This window comes from Polyodon spathula, chromosome 19 (assembly GCF_017654505.1).
Source record: "Polyodon spathula isolate WHYD16114869_AA chromosome 19, ASM1765450v1, whole genome shotgun sequence".
NCBI lineage: Eukaryota > Metazoa > Chordata > Actinopteri > Acipenseriformes > Polyodontidae > Polyodon > Polyodon spathula.
The window spans coordinates 34,821,326-34,845,971 of record NC_054552.1 but is presented as its reverse complement, the minus strand read 5'-3'; the positions used below and the strand labels follow the sequence as shown (position 1 = coordinate 34,845,971).

At 46.4% G+C, this 24,646-nt stretch overlaps 1 protein-coding gene across 1 annotated transcript in view; it reads left to right on the top strand.

Moving 5' to 3' along the window:
* Positions 1-1,468: 1,468 nt before the first annotated feature.
* Positions 1,469-24,646, top strand: part of LOC121294410 (insulin-like growth factor 1 receptor) — a 77,285-nt gene continuing 54,107 nt past the window's right edge. Inside the window, exons 1-2 of the mRNA XM_041218078.1 lie at positions 1,469-2,551; positions 13,582-14,133. Of these exons, the coding sequence (XP_041074012.1) occupies positions 2,458-2,551; positions 13,582-14,133 (646 nt within the window). The 5' untranslated portion in view covers positions 1,469-2,457. The remainder of the gene's footprint in view (positions 2,552-13,581; positions 14,134-24,646) is intronic.

Genomic DNA, 24,646 nt, shown 5'->3' with positions numbered 1-24,646 from the left:
CTCTTTGAAAGGGTATCTGTGCAGATTAGCTGCAAGGTGCACTGTCTCATATTCCAGCCCTGGTCCTCTTCAGCCATTGGATTACATGCTAAATATGCTATATACTGTAGATACTGTATATTCTGTATGTATATCTATATACTGTAATATAATATAATATACTGTACATGGTGTTATTGAGGAAGTGAAAAAAAGGACCTGTCTTCCCTGTGCAGGTGTTCCCTTCAGGGACTAAAATGAAACTTGCAGAAATCCTTAACAAATGCTTCACCAGCAATGTCTTCACAAATAGCTCGCACTGAAGGGTTTGTCAGAGGATTACTGAGTGAGCCCTGGGGCAAACAACATGAATAGAGATAGTTTATAGAATATACATTCTGAGTTGTGTAATTAAAGTACCACGCAGTTTAGGTCATTGAGGTTTATCCCTGTTTATAGTCCCATCTGCAACAGTAGTCTTGGTTTGTTTCCACTCCTTATACATGAATCTATAGGTAAAGAGCACAGAGCTCAGGCTCCACATATTTGAGCCATGCAGCCCCAGCACAGTGCTGTATAGGGCACAGCCAGCGCAAATACAAGCACAGCACAGTGTCATAAAACATACTGAAAGCACCATAGAGCCCAGGGAAGCACTGCAAACACCAGGGAGATGTGGTAAAACATACTGAGAATACAGCAAACCAGGGTAAACTCTGGGAAATGCACAGGATAACCATGGGAAATGCACAGTGTAACCATGGGAAATGCACAGGATAACCATGGGAAATGCACAGTGTAACCATGGGAAATGCACAGTGTAACCATGGGAAATGCACAGTGTAACCATGGGAAATGCACAGGATAACCATGGGAAATGAGGTGTAACCATAAGAAATGCAGAGGATAACCATGGGAAATGCAGTGTAACCATAAGAAATGCAGAGGATAACCATGGGAAATGCAGAGGATAACCATGGGAAATGCAGAGGATAACCATGAGAAATGCATTCAGGTAAAACTGTAAAATGACAATGCAAATGTAGTGTGGCAAGCTTTTATAAGAGCAGTCCTGTATGGTTTTAAGGAAATCGTTTTATGAGCTGTTTTCTTTTTTTCTCCTGTAACCATTGTAATATAAAAATGAAATACATGTTGTCATTCCTTGGAAATCGGTCGTCTGTGTAATTTACAAAATGCATTTTACAAATGTGTAACACCAACCAATAAAACATTAATCATATATATTAACACCCTCACACACAGGCTATTGATCTGGATTCAACATCAGCAATGAGGTCCCGGCAATAATTCATATACACGTCATATCCTCTCATGCCAGAGTCAATGGCAGTCTTACAATTGCCCTAAATGGATCTGGGAATCATTTGGTAAACTTAGCAAACCACTTGAAAAGTCCGCTCCATTTGCACGGATTTTATATAGGACTCCATGCCAGTTCTTCCCAGTCTCTCGGCTTAGTGTGTGTGAGTGAAGCGAGGCTCTTGTTGTTTACAGCGTTGACTCGACTGATCAGCAGAGACAGACATCGAGGCAGGATTTAACACGGGCACAAGCTGGTGTTGCAGAGACCCATGCAAGACATGTAAAGCGCTCATTCTACTAGAATATCTCGGATTTTCTCCACAATTGCAGCTTTTTACTGAAACTGTCGGATTTACTAGTACATACATACACCATTCTGGAACACGTTCCCAGGAAAAACAAGGGAACTGTTAGGCGAAGGAGACCGACCGGGCAAAGCCAGCCAGCGAGCGAGAAGGGGATGCAGCTGACGAACCATTTTCGTGCTGCTGCTGCTAGTGGCGCATATTTTGGAAAAAGCACCACTGCTGCTAGAAACCGAGGCTAAGCGAAGAAAGAGAGTTTGCATGTTTTCATTCATTTTAGAAATTCCAGTTTTCATTCAATACGCGCCGAGTCTGCATTCGGATTTCAAGTGTTTGTTTGTAGTTGTTGTTGTTTTTTTACACATTTGCAGAATTCCGTTTTTTACGCACCGGGAGATACCCGCTGGGGTTTGGTTTTGTTTGTAATATATGGTGTGTGTTTCCCCCCTGCGCTCTCCCAAATGGAGGTCGAAGACAGACACTGTTACCAGCGGGACGGTTGCGGCACTTCGTGTTCTGAGCGAGACTTCACAACGTCTTCATATAATTGGCAAGCCTAACGAAATATTTCCGTTTTTTTTTTTTTTTCATCATTTATTTATTTATTTATTTTTTTGAGGGGAACACTTATTGAAACATTAAACAGTCGAGTACGAGGAAGCAACGCTCTCTGTCTCGATTAAGTTTTTGTTTTTCCTGTTAAACAAACCGATGAATATTTCTTTTTTTTTTTTGTTTGTTTTTTTGTTTACCTCGAAGGAATACGTTTGTGGGGGGGTTTCTTGGGGTGGGGAGGAGGACAGTAACATTTGTTTTCATTCAGATAATTTTTGGATTAATAAGAGGAATGACTTCTGGATCCGGACGTGAGCCCTTGACCTTATTTTGGGGTCTTTTGCTGTCAGTCTGTGTGATGTGTCTGTGGCCCGCTAATGGAGAAAGTAAGTATATCATGTTGATTATCACAGCAGTGGAGTGTGTGTGTGTGTGTGTGTATATATATATAATTTAGGAGTAGTTTATGTGGTAGACTGCCTGCAATTAAACTTGTTGTGTTGTTTAACCAGATTAGTTTAGTAAATGACCCATTCTCTTGCAGTGTGTTCACAGGAGTCACACTCAGGCAAGCCCGTGTGTAGCTTCTCTGTTTGCAAATTGACGCACGTTTCTTTTAAATAGACGTTATATTAGGATAATAGATTACACAATGTAGATAATTATGTTGATATATTACTTGGCGACTGCTATTGTAATTTAGTGCACGGCGTTAGCTGTTCCAGTTCTGTAACAATTCTGCTTGCGACTATTATAATTGTTTTGTAGTTACTGGGCTGCAGTATTCTTTACACTTCTAGTATAGTTGCACGGTTTATGGGGTGAAATAATACTACGAATTACCTCGAAACAAGATAATAATTTGACGGAATTGTTTTCTTTTTTTTGTTTTTACTCGTAACTAGGTTTTAAGGCTTTCAGTGTGCGTGCTTTTGTTACTACCGAGCTAGTTAGTAGTATTGACGCGGACACAAACTTTCTATTGATTCATATCACATGGAAACCGCTTAACTTTCCTTTTCTGTTTTTATTAATTAATATATATTTAATGACCCCAGCATTTTGTACAGCACGGAATTGTATGACGTTTCCCTGTACAAATACACAAAACAAAGATCAACAAATACAATGTTAAAACCGTCCATCCATTTTATTTGCTGTAGCGGTGCAGAATTTAAAGCGGGTTTGTTTTAAAGGGAAATGTGTGTACAGTAATATATACAGTATGGAGTGTTAAACCAGAGCACAGCCCAGCGCTTGAAGCAGTGCCCACCCAGCACAGCACGTTATCGGGGTGGCTGCCTCATGACTCCACTGCAGTCGACAATCGGTGTGCAATACGCAATGTTATGATGCAGTTACGACGAAAATGTAATTTAGAAAATGTTTTTAAAAAAGTGTCTTGGGAGGGAAGCTCCTGTATTTGTAGTCGATGCATTCGGTTTGTGCGATTCTACTGTAAATGTGAGTGCAGAGATTTACACTGCACTGCGCTCGCCAGAAAAACAGCGTTACCCGAGGTTTGCTGCTACGGTTGGTCCGGCCATTTGTGGAAATGTTAATGCCACTATTTTTTCTTGTTATTATTTGTTTAAAGGTTTTGTTGGGTTTGAAGTTAGTTCTTATTCTCGGATCAGTTTGAGACGCACATGTAGAATAGTTTACACATCACGCTATTCAGCCAGGTAATCTTATCAGTTCAATACAGGATGATTGATACGAGCTGAAGCGCCAGCTATTGACTTTGTTATCTACAGCAAACGGATGTTTCTGTGTAAAGCTATTCAAACAAAAATAAACCTACATAATAGTAATGATATAATAGCACGCATTACTGAGCACACACACACACACACACAAACACACACACAAAACATGCAGCCAGTATTGTGGACAACTTTTAATGCAGCAGTCCAATAGTCCTTTAAAAAAAATATATGCACACCGTCCCATTTCAGAATGCTTGTGAGCTAATGTCCACGACAGTAGGACACGCTGCACTGTATTTATGGAGATTGTACTATAGGGCAGTACGTGCTGTGTCAGCTCTTTACAACCTCTAGCACATCGCGGGAGAAATGTTTCTGCAGACCCCGAATCTCGGCTTCTCTAGCGGGCTAGCAGCTAGACCAGGACACGGCCAGCGGCGGAGTGCCGCATTTCAGCCAGGTCCGCCTGAACACGTGCGCACCGCTGATAGAATTGCACCTTTAAATACAAATCTGACTGCAGAGTCACTACAGTAAGAACATTTCGATTTAGGCTAGGTCCGTGTACATTACAAAAATACATTTAAAAAAGCACCGAGGCGTGCTCTACTCGTTCGCATGTGTCCCGGTGTTGTGACGGTTTCTGCATCAATGCATTGATATCTATATCTACGGTGCACCCCCAAGTGAAACAAATTGGTTACCCGTGAGCGCCCTGGACAGATACGCTATGCTAATATAAACCAGTTAAGTTTGTAAAGTTCATTCATAAAGCCAGATAAAAATAGAATCGTACGTGGATTTATTTCCCCTTGTGTGTGTATTCTTTTTTTAGTGTTATTCTAATGCATTGGACACGAGTGATACAAGGATGATTATTAGCTATATTAACGTAGACCCACGGCTGTATTGTAATACAGTACTTTGTAACCGCTTCAAAATTAATTAATAAATATACGCAACACTTTCACGACAATAAGCACAGATGCTAAATTATTGCATCGTCATAACAGCAGGACACAGAGAGCTGGCCGTGTCCTGAACTTTTTTTTTAAAGGTCTTGAAGGAGCTAAATCACTTTTTTAAGATGTTAAATGTTGTGGGGTGTTTTGTAATCGCAGTCATTTGTAAGAGCTGCAAACCGCAGGTAGAGAGGAAATGTTCGCATCTCGCATAGCTTTCCCGATTTACAATGCAAAAACGATTGACCGGAATGTACACTAGCAGGCTAACGCAAGCCGTCAGAGTGTCTTTATTCTTTTACAAAATGCCGTGTTTGACTGAGGAAAACACTAATAGAATAGTAAACATGTCTTTAAAAAAAAAACCGTATTGTTGGCACTCAATGGATTGACTTTGAGACCATAATGACTTTGTTTTGTATTCATTTTAGCACAAAACGAACATGCTTTTGTATTACTGAATCCTGTGTTCTTTTGTAATACAATTACAGCAACGCTTGAGTTAATTAGACAACACAGGCTGTGATGCTCATCTTATCAGTTATTAAACACAACACCTGCTTGTTTTCTTCTGTCTAACAACACTCCTTATTTTCCACGTGTTCTGTAGAGTACACAAGCCCTGTACCCAAGACGGTGTGCGTGCCCGCTTATAACCCAAACATTTGCTTTTCATGATCTTCATGAATGTTTTGCAAGTGTGTGTGTGTGTGTGTGTGTGTGTGTGTGTGTGTGTGTGTGTGTATATATATAATATATGTATATATATGTATGTATGTGTTAATCTCTTTGCTGTATACGTTGATTCACATGCTGCCTTCATTATTAAATACATTTACAGGCTGTTCCGCATTCATCTAGGATGCCTATAAAAAGGAAACGGGCTAATTCCATTTAATGTACACTGGGGGGGGGGGGATCTATAAAGCCTAAGTGATGCCAGAGCTCAAACTTGCTAACAAAACAAACTAACCCCCCCTTCTCCAGGCTGGTACTGTTGTGTAGCTTGCTCTGACCCAGAAAGAGACATTTCAACAAACCTCAATTGTTAGAACCCTTGATAACATTGCTTTTATGCCATCTGGTCCACTAGAAAAGTGATTGAACGTTTCTGCTTCGGGGCGGGTCCTTCGCTCTGTTACTGAGGGCTTGATGTGCCTCTGCAGTCCAGTGCTTTGCTAGTTTGTAACCCTTTGAAGTTTCCAGTGCATTCAATAAACACACACAGTCTACAAGTACCAGAGCTGCCCTGCGTTGGCAAGCAGGAGTGCTGTATTCCCATAAGAGGACCAGTTTGTGATTCCCTTAACTTGTAACGCCACAGAATGTCATGCTTTTATGCAGTAATAATTTAAGGGTTTTATAAGTTTACTGCTGAAACAGTGTTTTTTGTTGCTTTACATTAATCCTGCATTGGAATGTTTCATGTGTTTATTGCTTGGTTGCATGATTCCAGAACGCTGGAGATTGGATAATTCCATACCTGTATGATGTGATCGGGATATGACCCCCCCCCCTTTTCTTTCTTGGCTGTAGAGGAATAGTAATGGCAAATCTGTATCTTTAGATACAATGCAGTGCAAATAAGGAACATTATTCCAATTAACAATAAATCAATCCATGTATATACATTTAAAATAAGTGTGTCCAGTCATTTCACATTAGAGGGGCATCTTGTTTTTACCCGTCTTCGGTATGAGTTCTGTTCTTATTTGTACCGAAATGCTCGTTAAAGATGTTGGTTTTTATTTACACAATGCAATGTTCATTTCATGGGGTGGGGAAGGTGTCAACAGTTTTGTTTAGATTTCTGGGTAGAAATGGACACGTTGCACCCAGGTGATTGAGCATTTGCATCACGTCTTTGAGGGGAACAAAACAAAGCTGTTAATTTAAAACAAGTTGTGTGCAATAAACAGCAGTATGAGAGCTTGTACTACCCCGTGCTTTAAATAGAACCATTGGACAGAGGGAGTGCAGAGAGCGAAGGAGGCCAGCTCTTTCTAGAAAGAGTCCGTTTGGATTGTCTGGGACTCCAAAGACTAATTCTTTCTTTGGCTGAGGACTGAGGTGTTGGAGGGGTGTACCAATAACCACAGCCACTTGAATTGATCCGCTTCCTTTCACAAGTAGACCAAGCCTCCAGCCTTTCTGCAGGCAACACATTGAAAACACAGTGAAACATTGTGTCCGACCAAACAAAAACAAGCCAATTCATTGATTTATACTTTTTCGTTGACCACGGGTGCAATGAGCAATGGCAATAACATGCAGAGAAGTGACAGAATTCCCACGTTTACAGTGTTTACAAGTTTATTTAATAAAATGCCCTGATGAAAATGGTTTAAAGAACAGCAGTGAATGAATCAATTACAGTCTACAGTACTGTACAACTCGTGTAGGTAGATTGCAATAAGAATTAATAAGTGTTATTTTTACAAAAACAAACCACAAACTCTGCTCACACTGTTGACTGTACTTTTCGCTACTGGCTTGTACTGCCCAATTTGACGGCTTAAATAGCAAAAGTTAACACACGTCCATTATACAGAATTAACTGGGTGAACAAAACCAATAACAAACAACTTAGTTTCACACAGAAATCAAACCTCGTTGATTTGTTTTGCATGCAAAAACACCCGCTTTGAAAGTTCTGCTGACAAGCTGGTTATCCCGAATAACCTGAGCTTTAAATCCAGTGGGATGAGAGCTCATTTTTTGCTTCTCACTCGTTATGAACTGACACTGTAAGCAGCTGCACTTGGTAGTTGCGAATGAAGGAATGAACCATCCGTTTCCAGTCAGAGGTCAGTCATGTGGAACGACAGTGTCGTGTTATCCACTAGTCTTTTTAATAGTTTGTATCCCTTCGGTACCGAAAGTGAGTGTCGGGTTACGAGTAAAGCGTGGTGTCGAAGTAAAAAATGAGAAGTTGCAGGATGGTATATATTTTATATGAAGAAAATTCGGGAACAAGACCGCGTGTGGAATTAAGTGAAGGAGTCGAGTTCTCCACCCGTCTCGTGAACCCAGGCTGACCCTATAGAGATATATATATATTTTTTTTTTTTGTAGTATTTTAGGCTGATCCTATTTATGTGGTATTGCCAACCCATCTCTATTCACATGTTTCAGTAGCTAATGAATTGTATTCACATAAGCAATTTACAAGAAAGAAAATTACAGTCTCTCTTAAACATTGGTTCAGCAGTACTGTATGAGAGCACAACAAAAGCTCCATCGGACATTGTGTGTGCGTGCGTGTGCGTGTGTGTGGTATGACGTTCATACCTGGAGTGCTTCACATTGTTTTTTATAAGTAAATAATCCGAGCATTTGTTTGTTCATCCTCTTTCTTATCTTCAGTAAATAGATTGACTGGCAGGAGGCCAGGGTTGTGAGCCCCGTTCACTGCAGATGACAGTGATATAAAATGACATTTCAAATGAACTGCTTGCGAGAAGCTTGAGTGGAGCCTGCAAGTTACCATGCAGGGACTCGGCCAGCGTGAGGCAGCAGCAGGAGTCCTGCAGAGCAGTGCAGAGGCTTTCACACAGCAGGGAGGGCACAATAATAAGAATAACAGCAACTGCAGACAAGCGTTTAGAAAGGAAAGCAGGCGTCTCGTGATCGAAGAATTAACGCTCCCTTCCGACACGGCAGGCTGGCAGTTACTGCAATGAGGGCTGTGAAGTAGGCAAGCTGTGTTGCACCCACAGTGAGTGTGTGAGCTGGAGAGAGGAGAGACAGTGATAGACTGACAGAGCGATCTTAGTCACCAGTGTGCTCGTGAGCAGAGAGGAGAGAAATCGTGTCGCTGCTACAGTATCCAGGCTCATTTGCGAGTCTGTTACTGCAAACCTGCATCATTCATATTGTCATGGTTTTAACAGGGCGTACAAAGCCGTTATGCTGATGGGCAGTGTCAGTGTTCTGCCTGGGAGTGGATGAGAGATCATTAAACGGGTTGGGGTGTGTGCAGGTTTTATATCTGAGACTAGCTGGCTCTGGTGATAGCTGAGCATGAGGAGGGTGTGCAATAAAGGGATCATGAGCCCCTGGTGCTTGTGCAGCTGAAAGGTAGCAGGCTGAGTGACAAGCCACTTCTGTACATTTTTCAGCAGGGATTGGTGTTTTCACTCTGACCCTGAGTGTCAGGAGTTGAGAAAAACAACTGCTGTGGTTCATCCCAGGGACTTTGTGATGTGGGTTACCTCAGCTTTAAAAGAGTCCAACCGTTCGAAATGCACCTATAGTTACATTTACAAGAAGAATACATGCATGGATGCATACGTTCGTACCCATAACCCACGTATATCAATTGAGTAACAAAAATATGAACCCTTCAACAATTCTGTCTCTCTCTATGTCTGCACCAGAAGCTTTTCCTACTGTTTCACTTCAGAGGTACTGAGACTGGAAGCAGAATAGACTGGCTAGGTTTAGATGAGGGTTAAGTAAGTACAGTACAGCATTTCTTATAAAAGTTTCCCATAATAAAAGCATAGCAAAGTGTAATAAAGCACAGTGAAAGCATAGGTAAGCATTGTAAAGAACAGGGAGATAGTGTATGATAAAGCTAATTAATAAACACAGCAAACCAGGGTAAACTATGGACAAATGCATTATATAAGCATGGGCAAACTTCCAGAACGCTGTGGTAAACTTTTATAAGGGATACTGTATAGGGCTGAGTTTGCACACCCTTCCCATAGATGTTCTTAAAGACCTGTTGCTTGGGACTGGGGGGGCGGGGGGCTGACCTTTGTCAGGAGCTGGGCTGAGGTGACCTTTGATATATACTGGCAACGTGTCGGGCAACGCTGCTCTACCAGTGAGCAGGAAAGCTGCAGCTGAAGCTGCAGAGAGTCAATGCACCAGTAAAGTTTCATTAAGCTGACACACAGTCAGCGCACCAGGTTCAAGAAGCTGCACACAGTCAGCGCACCAGGTTCAAGAAGCTGCACACAGTCAGCGCACCAGGTTCAAGAAGCTGCACACAGTCAGCGCACCAGGTTCAAGAAGCTGCACACAGTCAGCGCGCCAGGTTCAAGAAGCTGTACAGAGTCAGCGCGCCAGGTTCAAGAAGCTGTACAGAGTCAGCGCGCCAGGTTCAAGAAGCTGTACAGAGTCAGCGCGCCAGGTTCAAGAAGCTGTACAGAGTCAGCGCGCCAGGTTCAAGAAGCTGCACACAGTCAGCGCGCCAGGTTCAAGAAGCTGCACACAGTCAGCGCACCAGGTTCAAGAAGCTGTACAGAGTCAGCGCGCCAGGTTCAAGAAGCTGTACAGAGTCAGCGCGCCAGGTTCAAGAAGCTGTACAGAGTCAGCGCGCCAGTTTCAAGAAGCTGCACAGAGTCAGCGCGCCAGTTTCAAGAAGCTGCACAGAGTCAGCGCGCCAGGTTCAAGAAGCTGCACACAGTCAGCGCGCCAGTTTCAAGAAGCTGTACAGAGTCAGCGCGCCAGCACAGTGTTCATGTGCTCCGAGAGCAGCGTACAAGCACAGCACTCGCTGAATCCCACTGGAATGATCAGTCACACAAACACAACATTTTCACTCTATACACTCGCCTTTCACACGCATGTAACATCGTAATGCTGAGTGTCTGGGAGCCAAACCAGCAAGGTTTGAAAGTTTTTTTTGGATGATTTATTATTGCATTCTGCACAAAATACGACCTCACTATCTTAGAAACAAATCACCTGATTTACTTCGAGCATCACTGCTTTCGACGTTGGTTTAAACATGTCATTGTTTAAGCCCTTGACTCTTAGTAAGGTCCAGGCAGCATGTGATACACACACGTAACCGGCTCATTTGGCAGTTAAAAGATCTTGACACACTGTATCCCCGTCCTTTGTACTTCCACTAGGGCTGCAATTAAAAGGCTGTGAGCTGCAGTGTATAAAATAGTTGGTTTATCTGTGATTTGCTGGTTTTGGGTGGGGGGTGCCAGGCAGACATTCACTAACATCTTGGCTTTTTGTTCAACATGTTGAGTGGTTGGATAACAGGAATAATAAGAGCCCTGCTTTAAAATAACCCCTTTCTTACCCCACCCCCTCCCTTCCTAGTCACGGGCATTCCTGAAATTCCTTAAAGGGTTAATGACAAAAGGAGAAAGAAATAGGAAATGGTTTTTGATCTGTGTTTAAGCTAGACCACCCCCATTCCCCACACGCATGCACGCACGCAAACAAACAAACCACTTTTATAGCACGCACAGATTTTTGTTTTTAGTTGTGTTGCTGGAAGGAGTAACTTTTTGAATAATCCCTTCCATTGCTTTACAGTGTCGTTCTGAGGTTGCAGGCAGAATGTGTGTTGAATGTTTATGGGCTGCTGTAGGTAAGAGGGTGGGTGGAGAGGCATTTACTGGTGAAGACTCTGAAGTAGGAATGTCTTCCCCCCCCCCCCCCCCCCCCCCAAGGGCCTGCTCAGGCAGGCTTGAGTATGAAGAGGTGACAAGGAGCAGCTGTACTGTACAGGAGCAGCGGCCCATCTCGCACATGAGCAGCTGTACTGTACAGGAGCAGCGGCCCATCTCGCACATGAGCAGCTGTACTGTACAGGAGCAGCGGCCCATCTCGCACATGAGCAGCTGTACTGTACAGGAGCAGCGGCCCATCTCGCATATGAGCAGCTGTACAGTGCAGGAGCAGCGGCCCCTCACACAGGAGCAGCTGTACTGTGCAGGAGCAGCGGCCCCTCTCACACAGGAGCAGCTGTACTGTACAGGAGCAGCGGCCCCTCACACAGGAGCAGCTGTACTGTACAGGAGCAGCGGCCCCTCACACAGGAGCAGCTGTACTGTACAGGAGCAGCGGCCCCTCACACAGGAGCAGCTGTACTGTACAGGAGCAGCGGCCCCTCTCACACAGGAGCAGCTGTACTGTACAGGAGCAGCGGCCCCTCTCACACAGGAGCAGCTGTGCTGTACAGGAGCAGCTGTACTGTACAGGAGCAGCGGCCCCTCACACAGGAGCATCTGTACTGTACAGGAGCAGCGGCCCCTCACACAGGAGCAGCTGTACTGTACAGGAGCAGCGGCCCCTCACACAGGAGCAGCTGTACTGTACAGGAGCAGCGGCCCCTCTCGCACAGGAGCAGCTGTACTGTACAGGAGCAGCGGCCCCTCACACAGGAGCAGCTGTACTGTACAGGAGCAGCGGCCCCTCTCGCACAGGAGCAGCTGTACTGTACAGGAGCAGCGGCCCCTCACACAGGAGCAGCTGTACTGTACAGGAGCAGCAGCCACCATTGTTCTGCAGTGAAAGCTGTTTCACAGCAGCAGCTTATAAAGACTAGCTCTCCATTGAGACCTGTCTTGCTCAGGATCTTCTGATTTTGAAACCTGAAGATCTCCCTTTCTTGTGACTGGCTTTCTCTTAACCCATTAAGTACCAAATACAAAAAAAAAGAGCTGTAGTGTATTCCTGTAATTTAATAGTTACCATAAGAATATGACAAAAGGGAAAATTCAAATAACAGGTAGATTGCCATCTAAAAAGGCTCCAAAAGATTACAAAGTGAAGCCTGTCCGCAAATAGCATTTTACTGAGAAAGATTCTGCACGGCATTCAAATAAATACATTAACAAATCCGATAAATAGATGCAGCAGAATGTTGCCCTCCCTCCCTCATCATGGTGGGCTCTGCTGTGTGTTCTGTGTTTTTAATGCAGGGTGTGTGTGTGTATTAACAGTAAATGCAGAAACCCTGTGCAGTGCAGTAATAGCTAATCGGTGTCATAACTCTGTGACTTGAGAGCAAAGAGTTACTAAAGCCAAGCTGTTTGTGCTGCTGCAGCTCCTGCTGCTCTCAGGGTCGGGGTTTTGGAATCGTGGGCGTCGGGCTGTGACCAGTGCACACGCGTGTGTGTGTATGTCTGCGTGCGCGTGTGTTCGTGTGTGTGTGGTTTTGGTTGTGTCTTTAGTTATTGTACTATAGAGGATTAGCCTTTTATAAAATCAGGAATACTCGTCACAGCAAGGGGGGAGCAGTTGTGAAATATAATCTGTACTATGAAAGTATGTTTGTGTTACAACCTGATCCACTTCCTCCTTTGTGCCCTGAGGCCTTGCTACACAACATCCTAGTTTGCACCCTGCAGTACAGCACCTTATCTCCTGAACCTACAAGACTATAGCTTAAAATAATACCAGCTATTTTGGTCCTGGGGTGAATGTGCCCGGTACTTAAGAAAACAAAGTTATACAGTAACTGTGTCCTGTAGGAATATTTTTATACACGGCTCTGAATTCCAATCTCCCACAAAAATCTATTTTAAGAATGGCTCTCGCTTCCCCCAAGATCCCTGCACAGAATGGAGTTACTGTACAGTCTGCTGTCCAGTGTCCTTCACCCCCACTGCTCTGAGCGAAGGGATGGCTAAACGAGCCTGGCAGATATGAGTCCTTGCTGCTCACTGTGCGCTCCTGCAGGCTGGGGCCTGATTCTTGCAGTTATGATGTACAAAGAGTTCCACTTGCTGGGGGCAGGGGGGGTGAGCACTGCTTCAACTGTGTCTGTTAGCCACCTTGGTACTGTGTAGCCTGCAGCCTGTGGTGGATGTCTGTACTAGAGCCCCCTTGTAGTGTGTTGCCTGTGATGGCTGTATGTACTAGCGCCCCCTTGTAGTGTGTTGCCTGTGATGGCTGTATGTACCAGCACCCGCTGGTAGTGTGTTGTCTGTGATGGATGTCTGTACTGACGCCCCGCCCCCTCTCTTCCTCTCCCCCCTCCAGTCTGTGGCCCGAGCATTGACATCCGGAACGACATCCATGAGCTGAAGCGCCTGGAGAACTGCACGGTGATCGAGGGCTACCTGCAGATCCTGCTCATCTCCACGGCCAAGGCTGAGGACTTCCGGGGGCTGCGCTTCCCCAAGCTGACCCTCATCACTGACTACCTGCTGCTGTTCCGCGTCTCGGGGCTGGAGAGCCTGCGGGACCTCTTCCCCAACCTGACCGTGATCCGCGGCCGCATCCTCTTCTACAACTATGCCCTGGTCATCTTCGAGATGACCAACCTGAAGGACATCGGCCTCTACAACCTGCGCAACATCACCCGGGGCGCCATCCGCATCGAGAAGAACCCCGACCTGTGCTACCTGGATACAGTGGACTGGTCCCTCATCCTGGATGCCGACTACAACAACTACATCTCCGGGAACAAGCAGAGCAAGGAGTGTGGGGACGTGTGCCCCGGCATCATGGAGGACAACCCGCTGTGCACCAAGACCAACTTCAACAACAACTACAACTACCGCTGCTGGACCTCCAACCACTGCCAGAAAGGTGAGTGCCGGGGCTCTGCCCCAACCAGCTGTCAGGGGGGGCGGGCTGAGCAGAGCAAGAGCCAGGGGAGCAGCAGCACCAGTCTGCTGCGATTCATTGAGAAACTGGGCGATGTTTATGATGCACTTGCACGTGTCCTGCAGGTGCACACCATCACGCTTTACTGTCTTTATGCTGGTTAGCTTGTTGAAGTACAGGAAGAAATTATAAATGAAAAACTGTGCCTCTGTGTCTAAGGTGTTTCAGGGAGCGGGAATGAAATGATGTGGCCTCCTCAACATGAAGCCCCTTTCAGTAGAGCCTCCCTGATATTTAGCATTGCCGCAGTGACTGTAGTGCTGTGTGGCACATGCTCCTGTCTGCTTGTCTTGAGAGCAGAAAGTTAACCCGAGTGACAATGCCAGCCAGGAGCTCCGTTGCTTGGAAGCTGCTAGCAGTCTAGCATGGTGTCTGATGGTGCCTTAACTGGCACAGGTTGGAATTGTTTACGCCTTTTTGCATGTGTAATAAATCTTTTAAATGTACTGCTGACACAGAAGATTCATAATGCACTAATGTAATCCCCCCATAAAAACTCCCGACAACTGCATCATGTTGCACAAAATAAATCCCAATCACAACACAACAGCGTTGCACCATAACAGAGTGGAACCAAACGGTCAAAACACTCTGTTGCTAGGTGAATTTTATTTAAAGCAACGCTTCGGGCAGTACAATAATGTGTCATGTTTGGGTGCTCAGGGGTGCTTGTATGTATGGTGCCACCTCCAATAACACGCAGTGCTTAGTCTCGCTTTCTATACCAAATTAAATGACAATAAACCGCCAAGCTGTTTAAGTGCATGTTTGTAATATCAGTAAACTGAAGATTTTGAGGCGAGTCTTGTTACTGCTACAGATACAGCCTGGATGACTCTTACTGTTCACATAAGAGAGCTGTTTGTTTTATTTCTGCTGTTCCTGCAGACAGACCCCTTTGAGAAGCAGGGGGGCTGGAGACGGGCTTGGCTTCTGCATGCCTCTCAGAGGCTGATCCTGCGTGAGTCGCCGGGCTGCAGGCTGAGCCTCGCTGTACTCCCCGGCACAGTGCTATGGGAATGGGAATGGCGGGAACTGTCTGAACTCCTTTGTGTTTCCTCTACATGAATTACAGCAGGGCTGGCGGTGGCAATTTTGAATAGAAACATTTGAGGACTTGAATGTCTTTATCAGTTGATAAGGAAACGTGTGGTTTATCGATGTAGGTGGTGTGTTTTTGTAGTTAAGCATCCACTTCTTTGAAATAAGGTGCAGCATTGCTGAGAACAGGAAACGCTAGAGCTTTATATAATGAGCCAAAGCAGTTTATACAGTGCGCCCAACTCGGTGACACAGACAGGCAGAGATAAACAGGAGGAAGAGACAGCCAGATGGAGTTAAAGCTACACATTTCCATGATTTCTCTCTCTGTCGCTCTGTGCGTCCTCCTTGCTTTGTTTTCTGGGTTGTTTGTATACATCACTCAGCAGCATCTTGGCAGGGGACATTTGTTTTCCAGATGCGGGACTGGGGCTGCTGTCCAGGTGCTCTGTTTTGCGTGCAGAGTCCCAGTGTGCGGTGGCCCCTGTGTGAGACAGTCAGTCTCTGCCTTCAGATAACAAGGAGGTGGGAGCTGCTCTCAAACCTGAGAGGTGTTGCTGTTAAGTGGTTCACAGATTGCGGGAGAGGCAGCAGAATGTAAATAAAGAACAGTAATAAAACCAACCCAAGTCATGACTGCACAGTTCAGTGCAGGCCAGTCTAATCTGACTGTATTGTGGGGTTTCAGTGCAGGTCAGGCTAATCTGAGGGCTGGTTTATCGGCAGACTTGCAGGCTCTGTTTGAAGGACAAATGCTCTAGCAGTGTGTTGTATTTTTTTCAGATAATTGCCTTGTTTTTCTTGAACACAGATGTTTCTTGAAGGGCGCTCGTGGTTTGCTGTCGTGTTTTCCGTTGTCTTTCACAAATTACTTGGCCAGGAGTCCCCGCCTTGCACTTTGGGGTAAATGTTTGATTTGGGTGGCCGTTACATCACTTCATGAAACCACTGTTGTTTTTGCAACAGCAGTAACGTTGTTTCCATTTGTTCACATTGCTTTTAACCCTGTGGGACTGCAGGGATGGAAATAAGACTCCTATTGCATAGCAGTTTGATCCATTCCTGTTTTTCAATTAGTTTAATAAGACACACCTGGTCTTGGTATCTACACACTGTGGCTGAATCAGACTCAAAGTAAAACCAGGAATGGGTGTCTTATTTCCATCCCTGGACTCCGAGTAAGGGTCTGAATGCACACACTGTAGTCAAATAGATTTACAAACTGTAGAGGGTTAATTCTGGTGATGGTTTACAGTAGCAGTGTATTAGTGGAATGCAAGGTAGTTCATTATCTTTTTTTTAACATTTTTTTTACATTTATTTATTTTTTTAAAATTGCCTGTGAGAGGACTGACTGAAACCCTGTAAGGTCCTGGCTGGGTCTGGGTGGAGGGAACAGGTCTGGGTGGAAGGTTAGTGTTAGGGTCTGGGTGGAAGGTTGGGGTCTGGGTGGAGGGAACGGGTCTGGGTGGAAGGTTAATGTTAGGGTCTGGGTGGAGGGAACGGGTCTGGGTGGAAGGTTAGTGTTAGGGTCTGGGTGGAGGGAACAGGTCTGGGTGGAAGGTTAGTGTTAGGGTCTGGGTGGAGGGAACAGGTCTGGGTGGAAGGTTAGTGTTAGGGTCTGGGTGGAAGGTTGGGGTCTGGGTGGAGGGAACGGGTCTTGGTGGAAGGTTAGGGTTAGGGTCTGGGTGGAGGGAACGGGTCTGGGTGGAAGGTTAGGGTCTGGGTGGAAGGTTAGGGTTAGGGTCTGTGTGGAGGGAACGGGTCTGGGTGGAAGGTTAGGGTTAGGGTCTGTGTGGAGGGAACGGGTCTGGGTGGAAGGTTAATGTTAGGGTCTGGGTGGAGGGAATGGGTCTGGGTGGAGGGAACAGGTCTGGGTATGGAGGGAGTAGGTCTGGGTGGACGTAGAGGGAGGCAGCGGCCGGTCTTTCATCTTGCAGGGGATTTGTTTCGAAGCCTCACAGAGGCCTGGCCCCTGAGTGGGGAAGGGGGCTGAGCGAAAATGTCACAAAGTGTACAAACAGAAAGGATTGTGTGCAAATATCAGAAGCAAGGAGCGCATGTACTTACTGCCCTAACCCCCTCCCCCCTCTCTCAATTCATGTACTCACTACCCCAGCCCCCTCCCCCCCCCTCTCAATTCATGTACTCTGGTCATCCTGTACCCCCCTCACTCCAGTGACTTGTTTACTCTGAGTTGCAGGTCTGAGGTGCTGCTGTCTGGTGTGTGTATCAGGCCTGTTGCTTGTGACTCTGTCCCCACGCAGTGCTGCTGGCGTGGCATGGCTTGAATATCCCCCACGGGTCTGCCTGTTCCAGACAGGCATGTGTTTCACCCACCAGGCCAGTGCAGGCCTGCTAATCAACACAGGGGTCAGGTTCATTTCAGGGAGGGGAGGAGCTGTTGAAGCCTTGATCTGGCCTTGAATTGATCGATCTGCTTAAGGAGAATGCAAGAACATCCCGGAGATGCTAGACACGGGAACATGAACACAGAATAATAATTAGAATAGTTACAAGAACCAAAAAAAAATCAGCGTGAGAAACACTTGGACTAGAAAGAGAATCAAAGGGTAACAGTGACTCTTTGTGTTATACCTGTGGCGAATCTTAATGATTCAAAGATGCATTACTTTTCTCTTCTAACAGAAACACATGCCAGCCTCCCGTTTCCTGTAAACAATCTATTGTTACTTGTGTACTTGCTGTGAATCTGCGTGGCCCGGGGCGGAGGGACCAGTACAGTGTGTATGTGTGTACGTGCCTGCAGAAACACTTGGCTCCACGCTGTTCATAAAAAGCATTACAGGAGGGTAGAGCAGGAGAGGGGAGGGCTGTCCCTTTTAAGTGGGCATATAATTAGGCAGGAATTCCAACTGGCTTAGTCATAGCTGCGTGGAGCGGATAAAGGGAAAACCGCAGGGTCGGCCATTAGAGACTGACTCTATCATTCCCAAAGAATGTGTGTGAGTAAAAGAAAAGAGAAGAGGGGAGGGGGTGCGTGGAGCAGGCAAGTTCTTGTGGCGTGGTGGCTGTTTGTTTAACCAACATTCTTCAGCTCCTGAGCTGAGTCACAGCAGGCAGCTGGTGTGCTCCGTTTTGATTAAAAAATAAAAGAATAAAAATACTAACAGGGAGTGGAGTGGCACAGGAAAGAACAGAAAGTCCTGTCTATTGTCCTGCGCCTTTGTTTTGGAGAGAGCAGAACAGGTTTCCCTCAGGGCACATGCTCTCACTCTGTTTAGCACCTTGTGAGCAGCAATGGTGATGCGCAGTGGTGACACGCAGTACTGCACGCTGGCTTTGGATAAGCGTTAGAGGTGGCGTCTCCTGGCAGTAAGGATATTCATGCAGAACTTCAAACACTCCAGAGCTGAGCTGCGAAACGTACTGGTCTAGTAGTAGTAGTAGTCCTAGCAGTAATAGCTGAAAAGCGAATGAACAAAACTACTCGTTAATTTTCTACTCAAAGCCTGGCCCCTGTCCCTGCCCCTCCCCAAGCATGGCTTCTCCAGCCATGGCTGACAGAGGTCTTATAGCATACGCAGCAGTGTGTGTGCGCGTGTGCGTGAGTGTGTGTGTCTGACTCCAGCTTGCTTGTCTCAGTCAAAAAGAGAAAAATATTCTGGCCTTGTATACCAGCCTGTTGTTTTCAAACAAGGGCTTAAGCGTTCCTGCCACTAGCTGAAACACAAGCAGTCCGTGGGCTGAGGCTGGAGGCAGGGCTCCCCGCAGCCCCTCCGACTGCAGAGAAAGGGAATGATCCGCTGCAGACTGGGATTGAGCTCTCCTGGCTTTTATATAAAGGGAGGTGGGGGGGGGGGGGGGGGGGTGTAATGAATGTCTCAGTGTTGTTTTTGTAGGACAAAGTGCTTTTCGTTGCATTTACAGACGAGCGAGGGAGGAAGAGGGAGTCCATATAATACGCTTTTGTAAAGCAATGCCGTCTTTTATTATTATTTGTTTAAAGTGATTATTCTGCAAGGTGCTGCTTCTGATACTGTTGCCCCCTGAATTGTGTGTGTGTGTGTGTGTGTGTGTGTGTGTTTATTTATTTATGAATGGCCTGTATTTAAAACAGGAAAGTCACTCGTTGTAGGGAAACAGAACATTTCCTGAGCTCCTCGTAGCCTGTGACTGAGTCACTGTGATTAGAGGGGGCTGCGCTAATTGTTTCCTCTCTCGTTTAGTGGCTCATTGAGAGAGTCAGTACAGGGCCTGGGCTGCTACGGTTCAGTAGAGCGCAGTGCATCAGTCGGAGCAGGTTGACACTGTGAACCCCCAGTCTGTGTGCCTGTGCACTGGAGAGCAGGAGCAGGCAGAGACACTATGAACCCCCAGTCTATGTGCCTGTGCACTGCAGAGCAGGAACAGGCAGGTTGACACTGTGAACCCCCAGTCTGTGTGCCTGTGCACTGGAGAGCAGGAGCAGGCAGAGACACTGTGAACCCCCAGTCTGTGTGCCTGTGCACTGGAGAGCAGGAGCAGGCAGAGACACTGTGAACCCCCAGTCTGTGTGCCTGTGCACTGCAGAGCAGGAGCAGGCAGAGACACTGTGAACCCCCAGTCTGTGTGCCTGTGCACTGGAGAGCAGGAGCAGGCAGAGACACTGTGAACCCCCAGTCTATGTGCCTGTGCACTGCAGAGCAGGAACAGGCAGAGACACTGTGAACCCCCAGTCTGTGTGCCTGTGCACTGCAGAGCAGGAGCAGGCAGAGACACTGTGAACCCCCAGTCTGTGTGCCTGTGCACTGCAGAGCAGGAGCAGGCAGAGACACTGTGAACCCCCAGTCTGTGTGCCTGTGCACTGCAGAGCAGGAGCAGGCAGAGACACTGTGAACCCCCAGTCTGTGTGCCTGTGCACTACAGAGCAGGAGCAGGCAGAGACACTGTGAACCCCCAGTCTGTGTGCCTGTGCACTGCAGAGCAGGAGCAGGCAGAGACACTGTGAACCCCCAGTCTGTGTGCCTGTGCACTGCAGAGCAGGAGCAGGCAGAGACACTGTGAACCCCCAGTCTGTGTGCCTGTGCACTGCAGAGCAGGAGCAGGCAGAGACACTGTGAACCCCCAGTCTGTGTGCCTGTGCACTGCAGAGCAGGAGCAGGCAGAGACACTGTGAACCCCCAGTCTGTGTGCCTGTGCACTGCAGAGCAGGAGCAGGCAGAGACACTGTGAACCCCCAGTCTGTGTGCCTGTGCACTGCAGAGCAGGAGCAGGCAGAGACACTGTGAACCCCCAGTCTGTGTGCCTGTGCACTGCAGAGCAGGAACAGGCAGAGACACTGTGAACCCCCAGTCTGTGTGCCTGTGCACTGCAGAGCAGGAGCAGGCAGAGACACTGTGAACCCCCAGTCTGTGTGCCTGTGCACTGCAGAGCAGGAACAGGCAGAGACACTGTGAACCCCCAGTCTGTGTGCCTGTGCACTGCAGAGCAGGAACAGGTAGACACTGTGAACCCCCAGTCTGTATAGTTTTAGACATGACCAAAGCTGTTTATATCCTGTTTTCCTGGGACAATTTAGCACTGTCCCAAATACTGCTTTCCCGACAGCAATAAATGGTCTTGGATCTGAACTGTGAAAAACAAACAAAAGGCAAGCAAAGACTGCTGCCTGCGTCAGAGCAGTGAACGAAAGAATGAGAGGAAGTGAGCACTAATGTATTCCCGTCCTTCTGCCCAGTCCCACAAAGATTGCTTTTGTTTGTAGCTACCGTGATAAGATTTCTAGGTCTGCTACAGTGTGTGCTGCTCTACCTCCATGGTGAGGTCATGTTTTACACACTTTCTAGAAAGTTTACTTGTTGGGATACTTTTTTTTTTTTCTTTTTTCGCCAGCCTGAAGCAAATATTTTTGACCACAGTACTGGCGCTTTGATTTTCCAAACTGCAAACATAGCTGTAGTTAAAAGTATAAAATAAAAGAAAAGCCAGCTAAAATGTCTCGCCAGTTGTTGCTCCTAAATATAACCGTTCTTTAGAATTGCAGTTATTTAGTTTGTTACTCAAACGTGCAAAAATAAAAGCGTAGAAATAAGCTAGAAGACTAGCAAATACAAAGCGTCTTTAAAATGTACTTCGTGGAAGATCTATGGAGAGACCCACACGAGTGAGAGAGTGCAGTATTCCAGCACTGTTGGGGTTAAGGTTTATGTGTTAATTTGTATGTGTGTTTGAAACATGAAAGGGGATCATCAAATTACAAAGGAACTCAAGCACTTGCTGGGCTAATTGAAATGGCTGGTACACACACACACACACACACACACACACACACACACTCACTCTCCCCATTAACCCTTTGTTGGCAGGAAGGCAGCTCGGCTCCGAGGGGAGAACTCGACTCTGTTTGAACTGTCATCCGAGCCAGTGGCTATGAAAGGCCAGTAATATCCATTCTCCAGCCTTCTCGCTGTGATCTGAGGTGCTCTGACCACAGAAACAATGCAGCAGAGAATGAGAGAAACGGGACGGACTTTAATGTTTTTCAGCTGTTGTAGTTCACGTAATAAAAAAAACAAGAAAACAATAAAAACCCCAAGCTGACACGTTGCCTTCTCGTCCGCACAGCCACCGTCAAGCTCCTCTCTTCTCCTTTCAGTAAACCTTTTTCAGAATGATTTATCTGACCACAAGATAGGGACTGCAGCACTCACAGCAGCTGGAAACACATGCTGTGCAGAACAGCAGTGTGCTCAGCTGCTGCACAAACCTGAACGAGAAAGAAGCTTGTAGGATGTTTTGAAGAGGAGGTGGGCCTGTCTTCCTCCTGTTTCCGAGCAGGCTGTTTGATTTAATCCCCGACCGCATTATGGTTGTCGGCGCGCTCCTTAATGGGCAGAGGTGGCTGCTGTGTGCTGCTATTCCTCCCTGACACTCCCCGAGTCTCTGCCTCTCTCCTGGCAGGCTGACACGGGCTGCTCTTTCAGAAGACTGTCCGTCAACGCGGCGTGAAGGAAACAAAGTGCTTTTGGGAGCTGGGGTGGCCCTGTCCCTGTGAGCGAGTGAGTGTCTGTGTGTGAGTTCCTATATGAATGTGTGTGTTTCTCTGAATGTGTGTGTCTGTGAATGTGTGAGTGTTTATGTGAATGTACTGTAGAGGGATGTGTTTGTAGTAGACATGAAAATAAAAAAAATAAAAAACTGTCCAGGTCATGGATAGGGTGCTGTACTGTACATACTGAACTGTAGGGTCATGGATCAGAGTGGTGTACTGTACATACTGTACTGTAGGGTCATGGATAGAATGCTGTACTGTACATACTGAACTGTAGGGTCATGGATCAGGGTGCTGTACTGTACATACTGAACTGTAGGGTCATGGATCAGTGGTGTACTGTACATACTGAACTGTAGGGTCATGGATAGAGTGCTGTACTGTACATACTGAACTGTAGGGTCATGGATCAGTGGTGTACTGTACATACTGAACTGTAGGGTCATGGATCAGAGTACTGTACATACTGAACTGTAGGGTGATGGATCAGAGTACTGTACTGTACATACTGAACTGTAGGGTCATGGATCAGAGTGCTGTACTGTACATACTGAACTGTAGGGTCATGGATCAGGGTGCTGTACTGTACATACTGAACTGTAGGGTCATGGATCAGGGTGCTGTACATACTGAACTGTAGGGTCATGGATCAGAGTGCTGTACTGTACATACTGAACTGTAGGGTCATGGATCAGAGTGCTGTACTGTACATACTGAACTGTAGGGTCATGGATAGAGTGCTGTACTGTACATACTGAACTGTAAGTGTGCCTTTAGCTCCTGGGGACCCCCGCATTGCCATTATTTAATGAGGCTAATATCCTCATGCATGTGTCATCAGTGGATGCCTGCACAATGTCTTTTTTTTTTTTTTTTTTTTTTTTTTTTTTAAACACACTGTCTGTTTCGGTGTGCACTTTGTGTGTGTGTGTGTGTGTATGTATGTATGTATGTATAGCCACACACACACAGTGCACGCTGTTTCTTTCTCCTGACCTCCATGGCTTGTGATGCCTGCGCAGGGCACAGCACACAAACCTTGATCCCTGTCTTAAAACCTTTTGTCTCTTCTTTTTTCTTGTCATTGTTCCGGGGAGCTGACAGTAGGGCAGCTTTGAGGTTCACAGCCAGGTTAGCACCGAGGCACAGAGAGGGAAGATGATGCACTTTTGAAACAAGGGTTCAGGAGAAGCACATGCAGTGGGCCTGGTGTTGTTTAAGAGCTGCTATCCACGTACAGCCTGGCTCAGTGTCTGCTGCGTTCAGAGCCACGGCCTGGGGCCGTATTGTTAGTGGAGGACAAAGAGGAAGGGGGCTCGGCTTCTGGAACAGTAATCGCTTACTAACAGAGAAATCATTTACTCTGCCCTAACGAAGATGGAAAATATTGCTGTTTCCAGGTTCCCTTACTCTAGTGTTCCCAGCTAGCGTGGGAATGTGGAACAGGGAGGTGGGGTGGCTGTTTGCACTGCCAAGGTCAAAGTGATTGAGTGTGTTTGTGTCTGTGTCTGGGGGTGTGTGTGTGTGTCTGTGTCTGTCTGTCTGTGTCTGTCTGTCTTCGTGTGTTTTAATAGAACTCCCTGCAGGGCTGTGCCTGTTTAATGTGTTAGCCCCACTCTGCTTGATTTTGTTAATTAAAGAGGGTAGAGGTGCATTAGCGTGTCTTTCACCTCTGCCTCAGTTGTGACTGCACAGAATGTTTGTTTACAAGCTGCTGAGCCTTTGAAATCCTAGTCTCTCTCACTACCTGCCATCCCCATCCGGGCATTAATTACAGGGATCTGGAGAGCCGGGCTTGCCGTCACCTTAAGTGCGCTTTTGTTTAGGTTCTATTTTCTAAGGAATAGGAGAGCTCCTGCACCGCGTTTTTGCTGCCGTGATTAAAAGTTGAGGGCGGTACCTGGGAGAAGCGATGAGTTGTCTTGCGAAAGGTGTGCAGTATAAGAGAGAACAAGCAGAGGCAATGCTTGTGTTTTTATTTCCACTCCCCTTGCGCGGGGCAGGAAGTGGCACGGTGCTCAACACGTGTACGCTCCGGGCCAGGCTTGTGCTCTCTTGTAAATGAGCTTGTTTTTAACGGCCTACTTTGTCTGGTTTAATTTTAAAATGTATCTTTTTTTTTTTTCTTTGTAAAGACATGCAGTGACGCTTCTGCTAAACGAACCTCTCCAGGGTTACAGTAGTTCCTTTCCCCTCGCGTCAGGCGGTTTTATTAAGGAGAAGCCTCTAACGCTCGGCCACCCAGGCAGCTCAATAGTCCCTTGAGCACAAGACTAAAACCAGAGGCTTTAATTCCAGTGGGTGTGCCTGTGTGTCTCTGCATTAACTGTTAAGCATCCCCCAGCTTCCTTGGTGCCTCCTGCGTAGATCAGCTATTGTAGCTGTTGTCAAGTTCAACCT